The sequence below is a fragment of the Carettochelys insculpta genome, chromosome 3, assembly GCF_033958435.1.
Source record: "Carettochelys insculpta isolate YL-2023 chromosome 3, ASM3395843v1, whole genome shotgun sequence".
NCBI lineage: Eukaryota > Metazoa > Chordata > Testudines > Carettochelyidae > Carettochelys > Carettochelys insculpta.
In genome coordinates, this window is record NC_134139.1 from 77898843 (window position 1) to 77913160 (window position 14318).

General features: G+C 42.4%; 1 protein-coding gene across 1 annotated transcript in view; it reads right to left on the reverse strand.

Annotated features, from left to right (window-relative positions):
* Positions 1-8824, reverse strand: part of DISC1 (DISC1 scaffold protein) — a 381004-nt gene extending 372180 nt beyond the window's left edge. Inside the window, exons 1-2 of the mRNA XM_074990175.1 lie at positions 7796-8824; positions 6545-6614 (exon numbers count right to left, since the gene is read on the reverse strand). Of these exons, the coding sequence (XP_074846276.1) occupies positions 6545-6614; positions 7796-8761 (1036 nt within the window). The 5' untranslated portion in view covers positions 8762-8824. The remainder of the gene's footprint in view (positions 1-6544; positions 6615-7795) is intronic.
* Between the last annotated feature and the right edge of the window lie 5494 nt (positions 8825-14318).

Below are 14318 nucleotides of genomic sequence, written 5' to 3' on the forward strand. Positions count from 1 at the left end.
GATGCTGAAATTTCTTGTGGCTGAACTGCACATTGGGCCAAGAGCTGAAATCACTGAGAGCTGAAATCACTGGGTTTGACCCAAAGCCAAATCCACCATAAACAGATGGGAGTAGAGAGTGGACAGACAGTGGGGCAGCCAAAGGAGAGATACAATAAGCAGTCAGCAGTAGAGAGACACGAGTGGCCAGCTGGGTGATGGTACACAGCAGCAAGTAGGCAGATGATGAGTGACCAGTGGAGAGAGTAAGATGCCAGTTTTCTTCCCTGACCCAGGATAGGAGATGCACTCTGCGGCTGCAGCTCTGAATTATGGATTTGCCCTACCCAAAAGGGCTGTGACTGTGCGTGGGGTTCAGAGAAGGGGTGGGCATGTGAAGAGAACATTCACATTGCTGGGCTTAGGAACCTGGGAGGAAAATGACACTGCCCAACCTACTTGGGGTAGAACTTTTACTCATGGCTTTGTCTATGAACACTTGGTGGTGTTCTCCCAAATGAACGCCAAGTTACTACCCTCCCTTTTATTAAAAGTTTCATTTCTATGCTTAGATTCTATGCATGCACGTGGGGAAGCATTGCCTTTCTGGGGCACCCAGAGGTGGTGTCTGAACATCCCAGGTCCCTGGGTGGGGGCTTGAGCCAGTTAGGTGTTGGACAGCTGAAGAGGAAGCCCTAGATACTGAACTTGGCCCTGGCTCCTGCTGGCTCCACCTGGCAGAAGGGTTACCTTTGCATATATGTTTCAATTTTTCTTTTTAAAAAGAACTTAGAAAAAATCTGTAACATGCAATCACTCCCATATGGGTCATCAGCAGGGTATGAACCTGTGCCCTTCAGGCCCACAGTGCACACAACTAACACTTGTGTCCAGGAAAACCTGACAGCTGTATTTAGACATCTCTATGGAGCAACCATGGGAGGCAGGCAGTCAGGTCATGATACACTTTCCAAATGGGTTACAAAATTACTTGCCAGCTAACAATAGAATATTGGGAATCCACAATCCCGGATTCTTTTCTTAGATTAGGGAAAGGAGCTCAGTCCAGTGGTTAGAACAACATGATCAAGTACACAGATCTGACATATTTTTTCTGGAATACAATGTGGATAAGACTTGAATCTGACAAAGAATCTCCTGTAACTTCTCAGTTACTTCATCTGTAAAAGGAACCACCCTTCTCTTCGCATATGGGAATGAAGGCTTCTCATTAAAAAAAACTGGGTCATGCGCTTACACATTAAAACAAGTCAAAGGAAGATGCAGCATTTGAACTCATGATGCCCTGGTTACCAATCCAGTGTATTTTTCCCTAACAGTGTATTTTGAAGATGTAGCCTGAAGAACAAACAACTCATTTACCTGGCTTGCGCAGCCACTTTAACAAGGTTTGGGAGCACATACAGAAGTAATGCTATGGAAATCAAGGAGCAAGTGCTGAACAAGTTCTCCTGAACACACAAAAATTTTCTGTCTCTCATAACTTGGTCAACTCTGGACCCAATTTCATAGGGACATGAAGGACTACATACTCTCTTTACCCATGATTATCTCCCACCCACTATAAACCCTGAAGGAATAACCTGACAAAATTACCTGACATTATGCTATGCTTATTACAACATGTGACGGAGTGGGGGGAGTGCATATGAGAGTCAGGCTGGATGAGAGAGGCAAGCAGATCAGCTCCCAGTGACTAAGGATGACCCTGGGGCTACAACTGGCAGGAAACACCTCTGCCCTGAACAAAGAGAAGGGAGGAGCCGAGCTGGGTTTTTGAATCGGGGGCGGCAGTTAGAGGCGGGGGGAAGAGAGAGCTGGAAGGCAGCCAGCCTGAGGAGGGGGAAAGCTACACCCCAAAGGGGCACCCCTCAGGGCCTTCACCCCAGGACGGGTTGGAAGGACTGTCTCTGACTGCTGTACTGTCGCTTCTGTGAGAAGCTGGGCATCTGTTGCCTAATAAACCTCCTGTTGTACCTGCTGAGTGAGAGTCACTCCTGCCAGCGGACGGGATGCAGTGCAGAGGGACCCCTGAACCCCATCACACAACAGAACGAAAGATCAGCTATAATTAATATCCAAGCCAGCTTTTTTTTTTTTTTTAAAGCTGAACTCTTCTAAATGCTCTGAAACCTACAGGATTACTCTGATGGTTGCCTTGAAATTTGATGTGCCTCATGGAAATACAGTGACCTGTTAGTGATACACATGTCGGACCATTTGACCAAGGGGTTTTTGAGATACAGCTGAAGTGGGCGGGGAAGAGATTCAGCAACCTTCCGCCCCACTACCCCAGAGATTAAATCAGGGCTCAGATCATGATGAGGGAGACCAATGCTCAAGCAGTACTCCAACAATGTGCATGGCCATTTGCAAGAAATTATATTAAAATGTTATTCAAATTTTACTTCTCCAGTAAGGCATGAAACTACGCTCATGCACATCATCTCACGTACAACAGATTACACTGTGCAGGTATGAATTCAGAATTTAACAGGATGGTTAGCCTGCAGAGTTTCACACCAGCTGGAGAGCTGAAGAAAAGCAGTAGACCTTGGAAGCTGACCCAGTCAGCATCAGTCTGAGTCCCACTTTGGACAGAACATTAGAAAAGCTGCATGTTAAAATCTCTGTCAGAGGCTGGGATTTTCTTTGATGAGGGAGATTAGAATGGGATTTAATCAAAACATTTTTGTAAACATAATAGATGTTAATGCTTGCTAGCAGGGGAAGAGTGAGGGAGAAAAGGAAGTTAGGGGAACTCATTAAGGCGAAGGGATGGCAGGTGATGGACATGGGATGAGTGGCAGGGCCTGGACCTTTCTCTCAACACCCTAGGAGATCTGGAGTCAGGAGTGCCTCCCCAGGGGTGCCTCTCCATTCTCTGCCCTCATGAGCATACCAGGATCTAGCAATACTGGGCAGCCCGCCCTCCATTCAGTTACTGCCTATGATACATGTAGCAGCACAGGGCAGGAGATAGCAAGAAGCAACTTCTTACATGTTGATGCATTCTGCAGTGCCAAATAAAGTCAATGGGATAAGAGGTGAAGCTGAAAATGTTTGTGGGAGATGGGGAGGCTATATGATACAAGCTGTGTCTACACATGCAAAAAACTTCGAAATAAATGGCCCTTTTTCGAAAGAGCATGAGCAGCGTCCACATGTGTAAACCCACCTTTCGAAAGAAAGGGGCACAGACTTCAAAATCCGAACCCCAATCCCGTATCAGGAAGATCGGTCCCTTTCGAAATAATAAAAATCGAAAGAGTACATGTGTAGGTGCTCCACACTCCGCTCTTTTGAAATACAGCTTTGCCATGGCGCCGATCAGCTGGAGCGCGGGGATGCTCCAGCCGGCAGCAGCGGGGCTCTATGGTCCCTGTGTTCGGCTGCCTTAAAGCCGTACGCATGCAGGAAACCCGTGACAGGAAGCTGAGAGAGTGCTAGGAGCAGCCTGCACAAACACTCCGGCTTGACATTCCAGCACCCTCACGGCCAGTAGCCGGCCCCCCCTCTGAGCCCCCGCAAGGCTCCCAGGGCTCCTGGGGGAGTAAAAATAAAGGGCCCCCCTCCTGGACAGAGCAGGAGCTCCGGGACCTCCTCGGCCTCTGCAAGGATGAGGAGGTGCTGCGCCACATGGGCGTGAAGCAGCGCAATGCCGCAGCCTTCGGCCGCCTGGCAGTGGGCCTCCACACAAGGGGCCACCTGGAGCATACCGCGGAGCAGGTACGCTCCAAAGTAAAAGAGCTGCACCAGAGATATGCCTGGGCCAGGGACCAGGCCAGTCACTCTGGGACAGGACCAGCAACATGCCCCTTCTATGGCTTTTCTGGACACCTCTGGGGAGGAGCTGCAGCCAGAGGAGGAGCAGCAGCAGCCCGGATTGGGGACCCAGGAGGGCGAGGGGACCACAGACTGGTCCAGTGAGGACGGGGAGCTGACCATAGTCATCCCCTCCCGCTCCTCCAGCCGGGCGACCGAGGGCCAGACATCTCCGGACACTGCTGAAGGACGCACCGGTGCGTCCAGGGAGGGGCGCACACCTACTCTACAGGGTGGAGGCGACGCAACGGCTAGGCGCCTGTACACAGAACCGGTGGTCCCGGGCCGCACACAGGCCAGCCCCCACATGGGATGTGGCACCCCGTCGTGCCACACCAGTGACGCCCAGCACCTGACCCCAGTGAACAGCGCTGTAAGCCGCACAGGGGTGGCGGGCGATTGGTGCCGGATGGCACCCGGGGCCTAAGCACCGTAGGCCAGGAAGGGCCACCTGCAGGAGAGAGACCCCTGGAATCACACCCAGGCTGGGAGGCCCAGTTCCGGGGGGGGGGCCGGACCGGTCAGTGCTCCCCGGGGTGGGGAGGGGGCACTCTGAAAGAGAAGATCGGAACGCCGATCTGAAAAATGGCAGCGGGTGCTCTCTTTTGATGGCTGCTTTTTTCAAATGCCAAACTTCGATTTTTATCCTTTTGAAAGAGCACTTACGTGTAGACACAGCTACAGGGAATAGTGTCACAGTATAGTGAAGCAGGAGCGACACATACCAATCTTCTCTCACACACTTAAAACCAACAACTTTGTAATTAAACTGGGAAGTTTTGGTTCACAGATGATGAATGAGATTTCCTTCATCAGCCCTGTTAGCAATGAAAGATTGGAAACAGTTCAAAGCACAACCGTTACTCCTCTTACACTGTAATCAAATGTACAAGAGGAGAGTGGAGCACTGAGGAACTGCATAGCAACACTGGAGGTAGAAAGACCACTGGACTGGGACTGGTCCTAGCCCCGTCTCTATCCTGTTAAGCAAGTCACTTCACCCCTCTGTGTCTTGGTTTTCCATCTGTACAATGGGGATAACAATGCAAAGTTTGTTAAGCTCTAGTAAGGAAAAGTAGTATATATAAAAGACAGGTCTTTTAGTTATTATCTAGCCACAGTCACATATCAGCTGCAACCCTAGATGAGACCTGCAACTGTCTTAAAGACACCTAATTCTGACCAACACTTTTGGTTTAAAAAACTAGAAAATTAAATGGAAAAAAATAAAGAAAACAACAAAGACTTCAGGTTGCCAGATGATAGCTTCTGCACTTCCAGAACATCAAATTCAGCCAAACTCACACTTCTGAAATCCAAACATGCTTTAGCATGCAGGTAAAACTAACCTTAACTCTTCCCTCCTTGAACAATTCCACACAATCCACTCTCCCCCTCTCACAGACATGCATTACTTAAACATGCCCGGGGATCAAAAACTGAACCTACTTCCCACCCTGCCTCCACCAGCAAACACGTGTAAAATGTAATGAGTTCATACCCTTATACAACCCCTTCACCCTTGCACGTAGGATGCCAAGATAACCTATACTTTGCCCTACCATTAAATACACAGACTGCTCTCGTACCCCAACTCACTAATACCAATACCTAGGGCACAAAGACCCCAATGCACAGCTAATAACCCAACCTACACAATTCTGTAGTGAAATGATGCATACCAGAGGCTCAAGGTACGTATGCACCTCCCTCCTTTTATAGGGAGCCTCAGACCCAGGTCTCCTTGTATCACAAACACACCTTTAGCATATCCATCAAAGTAATCCCCACATATCCTCATATCACAATGACAGTTCTTCCAAGCTAGTCCAACTCATACCTCTACCGTTTGATACACCTGTGCCTAACAGTGAATGCAGCTGGAGTGATGCAGATAATTCCCAGCGGCTACTGGCAGTTTCACAGGGGGAAGATTGCTTGAGCATTTATTTTAAATCTGCATTTCCTTGTTTTCAAAATTTTTTTTTAAAAAACTCTAGTTCCGGGAGGACACGAGTTATTAGTGGGCAGCCTGAGTGAAAAGTTTTTTTTTTCATTTAATTACACATGCACACATTCACATGTATACAACACAGTATACAATATTTAAAAGCACTTAAATTGACAAGCATTTCTTAACTATGTTCACCAGCAGCTGTATTTTCCACAGGCTATGCTGCAGTCTTACATGGTTTTACTTGGGTTTGCTCGATTCAATCTGCTGGCTGTCCAGCTTGTCCATCAAGTTGGTACAGTCCATATTTATAAGAACTCTTGTTGCAACTGGTGTTTTAAAGTTGCTGACCTGACTTCTATTTATGGTCTCTGCTGCACTGCAATGACTAATTGTACTGAACCAAAAAATCATGTTTCATAGGCAGTCATTGCCCCTCTTGCCCCATTTAAGTCTATCACTCCTTTCTGTATTTCTAGGACATGTTTTTGTAGGTATCTGATCAAGATGGCAGATACATGCATTATGAGATGGCTCACTATAATAAACTGTTGCATTGTTCCTTCTGATACCTGCTACTGATCTACTACTTTCTTTAACTTCTATAGCTCATTCTACTGTATAATAAATAATACAGCCACATGCTGCCTGAACTTTTGTCACCATTACTCAACCACAGTTCTATAACAACTGTAAAACAAAATTAAAATGGGAAAGAAAACAGACAAACTGTAAAAAAATAACAACAAAAGAAAAAAGTCTCACCTTTATCATACTCATCGTCCTCTACTGCTTTTTCTTGAAGCCTCTGAAGCCTTAACATTAAGGATTTTATCTGCATTGATACAAAAACATAAAATAAAAGGGTATTCATGTGTGAGTATTTGGTGTTTTAAATTTCTAACAACAGAGGTGTGCTTGGGTCTAATTCTTCAGCCAATCTGGAGCCAAACTAAACCTATGCCTACGTTATCAATGCCGATATTAGGAAGGTTGTACTATTGTCCAGATTGATACTGGACCTTCCCCTTAAACCTGAGACAGCGTTGCCATTGCCTTCTTCCTGTGCAGTCAGTGTGGCAGAATCCATGTGTAGCACTCCTCACCGCAGAACACAGAAAGGCTGGCTGCTGAGTGGCACTGCAACCCCTTTGCTCACTCACTCCACAGCACAGCACGGTGGTGATGGGATCGGACACACAACCAGGAGAGCTAACCCGACCCCCAAAGTTTGGAGTTGTTTTCCAACCCGATCTTGACTGTTTTGATTATGCTTATTATTTTACACTTACAGATACTTATCCTAAAATGCTACAGCTACAGAGTTGTTCCATACCTGAAATCAAAGCAATTGTTCCCAATGAGTGCATTATTGCAAAAGCAGCGTTATTGTGAAACTGATTTCTGTCCAGCTTCAGTCCCACATGCTACCCTGATACAAAATTAATCAAGCAGGAAGTTGACACACAAGATCAGGCTACTTATATATTCAAGTCAACTGACCATACCCCTTGACTTCGAAGCCGTGTTCTAAAATGCCCTGCATGGTGCTCCATAGGGAAGACCTGCGAAGCAATATCTATGCAGATCTAGCTTCTTCAAAACAACGATCAACAATAACCCCTATGCCAGAATATTCCCTCTCATCTACATATATCAGTCACTTTATCCATCAGGAAAACACAGCTATTTCTGGAAGGAAATGGCAGCTGTTTAATTTGAAAACAATATGTATTATTGGGAAAGGAAATGAAGATTACTGGAGTCTGCTGAAAATGTAATTTTAACTATCACAAAGATTTAAAGTGGTCATTTTAAGAAGGAAATTGAGAAAAGGAACCACAGAATCGTGGCTCTCTCTCTTTTCTAATCAGGCACTACACTGCTGTAAATCCATATAAAGAAATGCCACACACCCACAAAAGCCAGTCATTTCCTGTCTTCTGCAACAGGCCAGTGATAGATTAGTCTAAAAATTCACAGCACCAAACGCGCACAAACAGAGTGATTACCAACCTTTAATGTATTACGGTTGACAGCCAAGCATTCCAATAGCACTGGTTCATATTTCCTCATCAGGGAGTCCCAGTTGTAATCACTAACAGTAAAGCTACTTTCATAGCCTGAGGTAACAGAAGAACCAGCAGATGCTGCATCTGAAGAATCTGTGTAACATGAAAATGCTGCATCTGTATCCGAAAGAGATGCTGTCTCACAATCCTGCAATTTATCATTCAATATGGCCTCTCTTGAACACCGACAATCCTCACCACGCCTAGAAATGCAAGATGAAGTGTCTAAGTCTTTATGTGAACTTCTTAGTCTCTCCTCTGGAGCATGTAAATTACTATTTTCTGTCCGTCTTGTTGTATTGGATTGCAGAGTGTGTTCCATTGCCCTACCATGTAACTGGCTTTCGGTGTCATTTTTTACAAAACTTGAGTTCAGTGAGAGCTGTATGAAGCTGAAACATGAATTAAAGCTATCCCAAGTACTGGAAGAGTAAGAAGTGACTTCTTTGTTTTCATAGTCACGGTTATTGTTCATTTCCTTCTGATCCAGACCATACATCTTCTGTGGCTCCTTTACTCTAGGGCAGTGGGTTGTCTCCCCTGCAGTTGATAGTAGATTAGTCTGCCATGTATCTGAACTGCACACAGGTGAGAAGTCTCTTTTACAGGAGAGAGCTGTAGGACAAACTGGCAGCATTATATTTTCTGACTTATGCATCTTGTGATCTGGCAGATTTCTGAGGTCTTCTGCTGTATTTTCAGCAGTGAGAGATGTGGTTACCACGTTGTTGGTAACTATGGTACTGTTTACAGCTGAATTACAACTTAAGAATTCAAAGTCATTTTTCCATAGCGTGTGCAGAGACAAGTCTTCACAATGCTTTCGGCCATGTTCAAGCTCCTTCGGACTGAATGACTTGCAGTTCGTAGGAGGCTGAAACTCTATCTGTTGCCAAGCTTCTGCTCTCATGTATCCTGGCCTTTTTGCCAACTTCTTTTTACAAGAAGAGACAGCAAGTAGCAAAGGACCCTGACCGTCTGAAAAAATAAAGAAAATGACTTTAAAATGCGTGCACACGTTTTCTAGGCTTAAAATACTACAGCATCTTAAACGCATTGCCTTGGAACACTCATACAGAACACCGATTTCTTTTTAAATGCACAGAAATTGACGGTGCTGTAGACTGACTAAAAGGGAAAAGAGTGTTCTGTTATCTTCTTGTTGGACTAGCATCTCTCAGATCTAGGATGATTTACACAAGTATATGTACAAATTTTGTAGGCTCAGAATACATACCAGCACATCCTATATAGTACTAAGCTCAGATTTACAAGAGAGAGTTAGAATTCTATGTAAAATAGATACTTGCATAGCAATTTTGCATTTTAGATGTATTTTTTGCTCCCACTCAGCTACCTACATTCACATGTATATTTTACCAGTGTCACTTGGGCATCATTTTTTAAAAAATTTTGTCCTAAAAATTAAAGCAGCCATTATTACACTTTTGTATGTGTAAATGTTAGTCTAAATCAAAAAAAATCTTGAAATCTAAACTTTATGCACCAAAAATATCAAATCACATACCTTGTGTAATAATAATCAAGTAACAAAGGGTAATTCTGGGAGACAGATGGTCCTCCACAGCGCTCAACTACCATAGTGTGTCAAAGATTATTACTGCAATATAAAATTAAGAGATCCCCACAATTCACCGCAAGTTGAGTTCTGAAACCATCTGAGACACACACACAAATCAAAAAGGGAAAACAAAATAATTCTGTCATTAAATGAGTAGTTTCTGCAAATAACTGATGGATATATTAAATGCTCTTATCCTGCAAATGTATGAATGATAGACTCTGATAGTTTTGCTTCATTTTTAATTTGTATCCTTAACCTAAAAATAGTATTTCATTTTTGAAAGATGAGGTGCATAAAAGTAGAAAAGAATTCACCATTTATGGTGAATATAATTTGTTTACACTTTGTATGTGTGCAGTGCTTGTAAAAACTAGTTACAAAACAAGCAGTGGCACGGAAAGCTTCCTATCTAGTATTTAATTATGTAGTACATTTATAGCCTGAAATGGCCTCTCCTCTAGAATACCTTCTCAAAAAGCTTTGTTTGTTGCTTGGGTTATAGTCTTGCACATAGCACAGCATCCATCTAAGTTTTAGGCAAAAATACATTTGATTGCCTCATTGACACTGACACTTGACCCTCTCAGATCAAAAGAGCCCACTAGTGTAAGACAAGCTTTGGCTCTGATCTCCCTTAAAATAAGAGAAAATCTCAGTAAAACAAAAAGCTTACACGCAGAACACATCTAGAAAAACTTGGCCAATACCAAACCCAGAGAAGTACAAGCTCTGACATCACAGGGACTAAGAAATATTTTTGCATTCCTTGAGTCTATGCTTCCTCGTCTACCAATCCTATTGTCCCCTCCAACAGAAAATTTTTAGGTTATTCTGATTGCTCACCAACACAAACAAAACACAGACAAAGACTAAAATGGATTTTATGTGGTAAGCCAAACTTCCTGAAAACAATAACAGGTATGGGAAGTAGATGCACACCGCCATCTCACCAAATTTAACTTGGTATAGTACAGGTTAGAGGGCTTCCAAAATCTAATAACCTAAGATAGACAGACCCCTTGACTTACTCCCCAGCATCAGCTAACTTCTAAATCCTCTAAGGCTTGACCCAGGAGATGGAGAGAGAAGAAAATCCCACGTTGATGCCCTGGTTTGCAAAGACTTCAGGCTGCCCCTTCTCTGTATAGCTAGAGTTCCACCAGTAAAAACCCCGTTCTCATTTACCTTCAGGAGCTGGCCCTTTAAGCCACTTATTAGATACAAATAAACTCTGGGAATGGGCAGTCTCTCTTTATATTAGACTTTTAAATCATATTCTTCTCTCCCTCACCAATGTCTCCACAATGCTTCAAGGAAGACAAAGAGATCCACCAGAAATCCACAGATCTGGTCCAGGCAGGAAAAAAAATCCTTCCTGATCCCCAAAAAGCAAATTATCAAGTCATACCCACAGTCCTCTGGAAATTCAGTTCATGACCTAAAGCTTCAGGGAGGTGGGACAATGGGGTGTGAAGATGTTGGGCAGGAGAACACAGGAGCCAAACAAGCAGTTTCCATTCCCCACCTCCAGCCAGCCAATGGCATGCAGTGAAGAGGTGTGCTTCTGACATGTTCAGCCATTTTCACCATGTTGCTCCTGAGATGGAAACAGGAGTGCTGGGGGGGGGGGGGGCCATCTTCCTCCCTGACCTGCTGTGCTGGCAAGGTGGTGGTGTATTCTCACACACACTCATCCACACTCTTCTCCACCTCCTTTACATAGGCCATGCATTCTCCCCGAGGTTCAAGCAAAAGTACCAGGTCACACGTGACCTTGGGGGGGGGGGGGGGTGTTAGAGGTGTAAATTTCCCTCTTCAGCAAAGGAATTAAATATTTTCTGTAGATTGCTCAAATCCAATCAAGATTTTATTCACTGCTTAGGATAAACAAATTGTGGCACCTATGTCACATCTGTAAAAACTTGAAATTCTTCATAAGGTGGGATCAGAATTTTAAAACTCCTCATTTTCAGTCACAAATGAGTGGAATTTTGTTGTTTGACCACAAGTACAAGTAGTATATAGCAGCGTATAAATGAAATAAAAATATCTGGAACTGGTACAACATTCAACATCTTATATAATCCCAAAGCACTTTAGAAACCAATACACAAACTCCTCAGTGGCAGCATGCAATATTTATTTTCAGTTGAACACAAATATAACTGGTACATTACAACAGAGTTTTAATAGATAGTCTCTTAGTACAGTTTATCATTCTGACCTGATCTGGTTATTTGTTATGAGAATTACATTTTGTGGACCAAGTTGGAACGGACAGAAATTTGGTGTCGCTCAAAGTGCACCGTCAAAAATCCACCAACGACGATATACATAGTTATGCTTCTTTAATGAAATTTTTACTGTTGCCTTAATAAAATATGCATGGGGGGGAATTCTTTTCTCAAGGAAATATTTAATTACAACAAATGAGACGAAACAAAAGTTTATTGATGTACATTAATAAACACAATCCATTAAGCATAAATCAAAATCCATCAATCTACAACAAAAACAGAATTTTATTCTCTTAATATTTTGTACAAGATTTATAATTTATTAAGTCCACTTTTATATTTTACTGGCATGCCTGGCTGCTTCATTGAAAAAATTAAAATACGATGGACAATACTTTAAATATGTCTGCTGCTAATGGGAGAACAAACTATTTTAATACTTGCACAATTAACAGATACTGGAATGCATTTCAGGGAAGTTCTTTATGTACAGATTTTCATAAATTCTCAGAATTCAAGGTCAAACAGCATCTTGGTTTTAATTCTTATTAACTACAGTCAACTATGCTTATGCTTAACTTCCATTTTGTAGTTACTTGGAACTTTTGGTTTTTTCCTCAAAGTGATTAGCTAATTATTTTAATTTCCATCTAAGATTTTCTTCCCTCACAAAGTCTCCTGGGGTTTCTAAGATCACATGCTGAGTTGAGTTTTTTGACTACTAAATTTCTAAGATGTCATGATTTCACTGAAATCATTAAATGCTTGATTGTTTTTTGATGAAGAATAAGACTAACAAACAGTCTTAACACTCACACATTTCAGATGTCACAGTAGACTTCCCTCGCTGTATTAATGTTCAACTAAACGTATTTTCATTCACACAATTCCACAGTGTGGCAAACAAAAAAATATCATAGACATCGCTAATCTACTTATCTCCTTAGAAAGGAATATGACAATGACCCTCTGTAAACATTGGGTCAAAACATCACAGTTTATAATTATCTTTTCTAATATGTCCATCGCTACCATTTTTAGAAGTAAACAAGATCAGTAGTGTTACCTGTAAAAGAATTGAACAATACATCAAATTCATCCCACAGATATCTGTAAAAAGATCCTTAAATACCTTAGTCCTTAAAGCCAATAATTCCATATAAAAGTGTATTTAAACATAGTAGCCCAAAACAATCACCTTGTATTGAAATACTGGTTTTCACACCTATTATTCATAATTAAGCTTGGAATCAGCCCAGCACTTAAGCTATGTGCTTAATTTTACCTGCCTGTATCCACCCATTAAGCAAAGCGTTTAAAATGTTTTGATATCTGACTGAAGTCAATGGAACTACTCACATGCTTGAAGTTAGGCAAATACTTAAATGCGTTGCTGAACTGGAGCCTACAAGAAAATCCATAAATCACTGAGGTGCAGATTTCTGATTTTCTTTGTTAATTAAACAATGTAATAATCACTCACTTAGTTTGTGAAAATCTACAATTCTATTGAGAGAACATGTGTTACACCCTGCAGCTAGAGATCTGTAAATTTACTATAATTAGGGAATTGGAGTTACGACTACATGGTAAAACAATGTAATTACACTGCCCCCAAAGTAACCCTTATTTTGTTTATCTCTGTGGTGATCCAGGGATCCCCCGGTATCAAGTAGCAGAAGGCATAGAATGTGCAACAGGAATTTACAGGACTCCCCTGAGAATAATAGTTCAAAGGGAAACAAACAAGATCATCACTGAAACACTGTAGCCCACGATCATCATAATCATTGTGAAATGCGTATATAGGTTGAATCTCTCTAATCCAGAATTCTCTCATTCGGCAACATCTGTAATCCAACAATGACCACTTACCATAGTTTCCTGCGGTCCCATACAGTTTGTTTCCAGTCACCAGTCCTAGCTCTCAGTGCTCCATGCAGTCATTTAGCTGTAATTCACCCCTATATACGTTCTGTTATTTGTAACCACCTATTTCCAACATTTCTACTTGTTATTAATTGGATCTCTATACTTTTTTAAATGAATTTATTCTTGATTTCACTATGAACACCTTTAAGCAGTGGAACTGCTGGTTATCCGCTAGACAATATTGAACTCCCATGGTCTAGCTAATTCTCTCGTTCATAACAGGTCAGATCCTGGGGATGCCAGACGAGAGAGGTTCAACCTGCACAGGTAATATTTAAGGAGTTACGTATCTATACTGAAAATTATGCTTTTAGGATCTTAGAGTTACGGTGTTCCTTTCAGGAAGAAACGTATAGATAACTATCTCCCTGTTTCATCATTTGGGTATTGTCTATAGTATCCCTTACACTGTATACCTCTTTGCATACTATGCCAGTTGTAGAATGAAAAATTGTGAAATCTACAAGAAGGAACGGACAACTAGAAGAGGAGGAGGGGGATGATGCTGTTTATTAATAAAGAGAAGGGTATTCTATATACTGAGAAAAGCAAACTGTGGTCATGTGGTGTGGAAATTGGCACAGTTCATTTTTTATCAAATATGTTGTCTAAGTGGTCCCCAGTACTAACTGGAGTCTCTAGATGATATTATAAAATGCATATAGGGAAAGTGAGCAAGGCACAATTAAAGAACAGAGAAGATGGGTGTGACA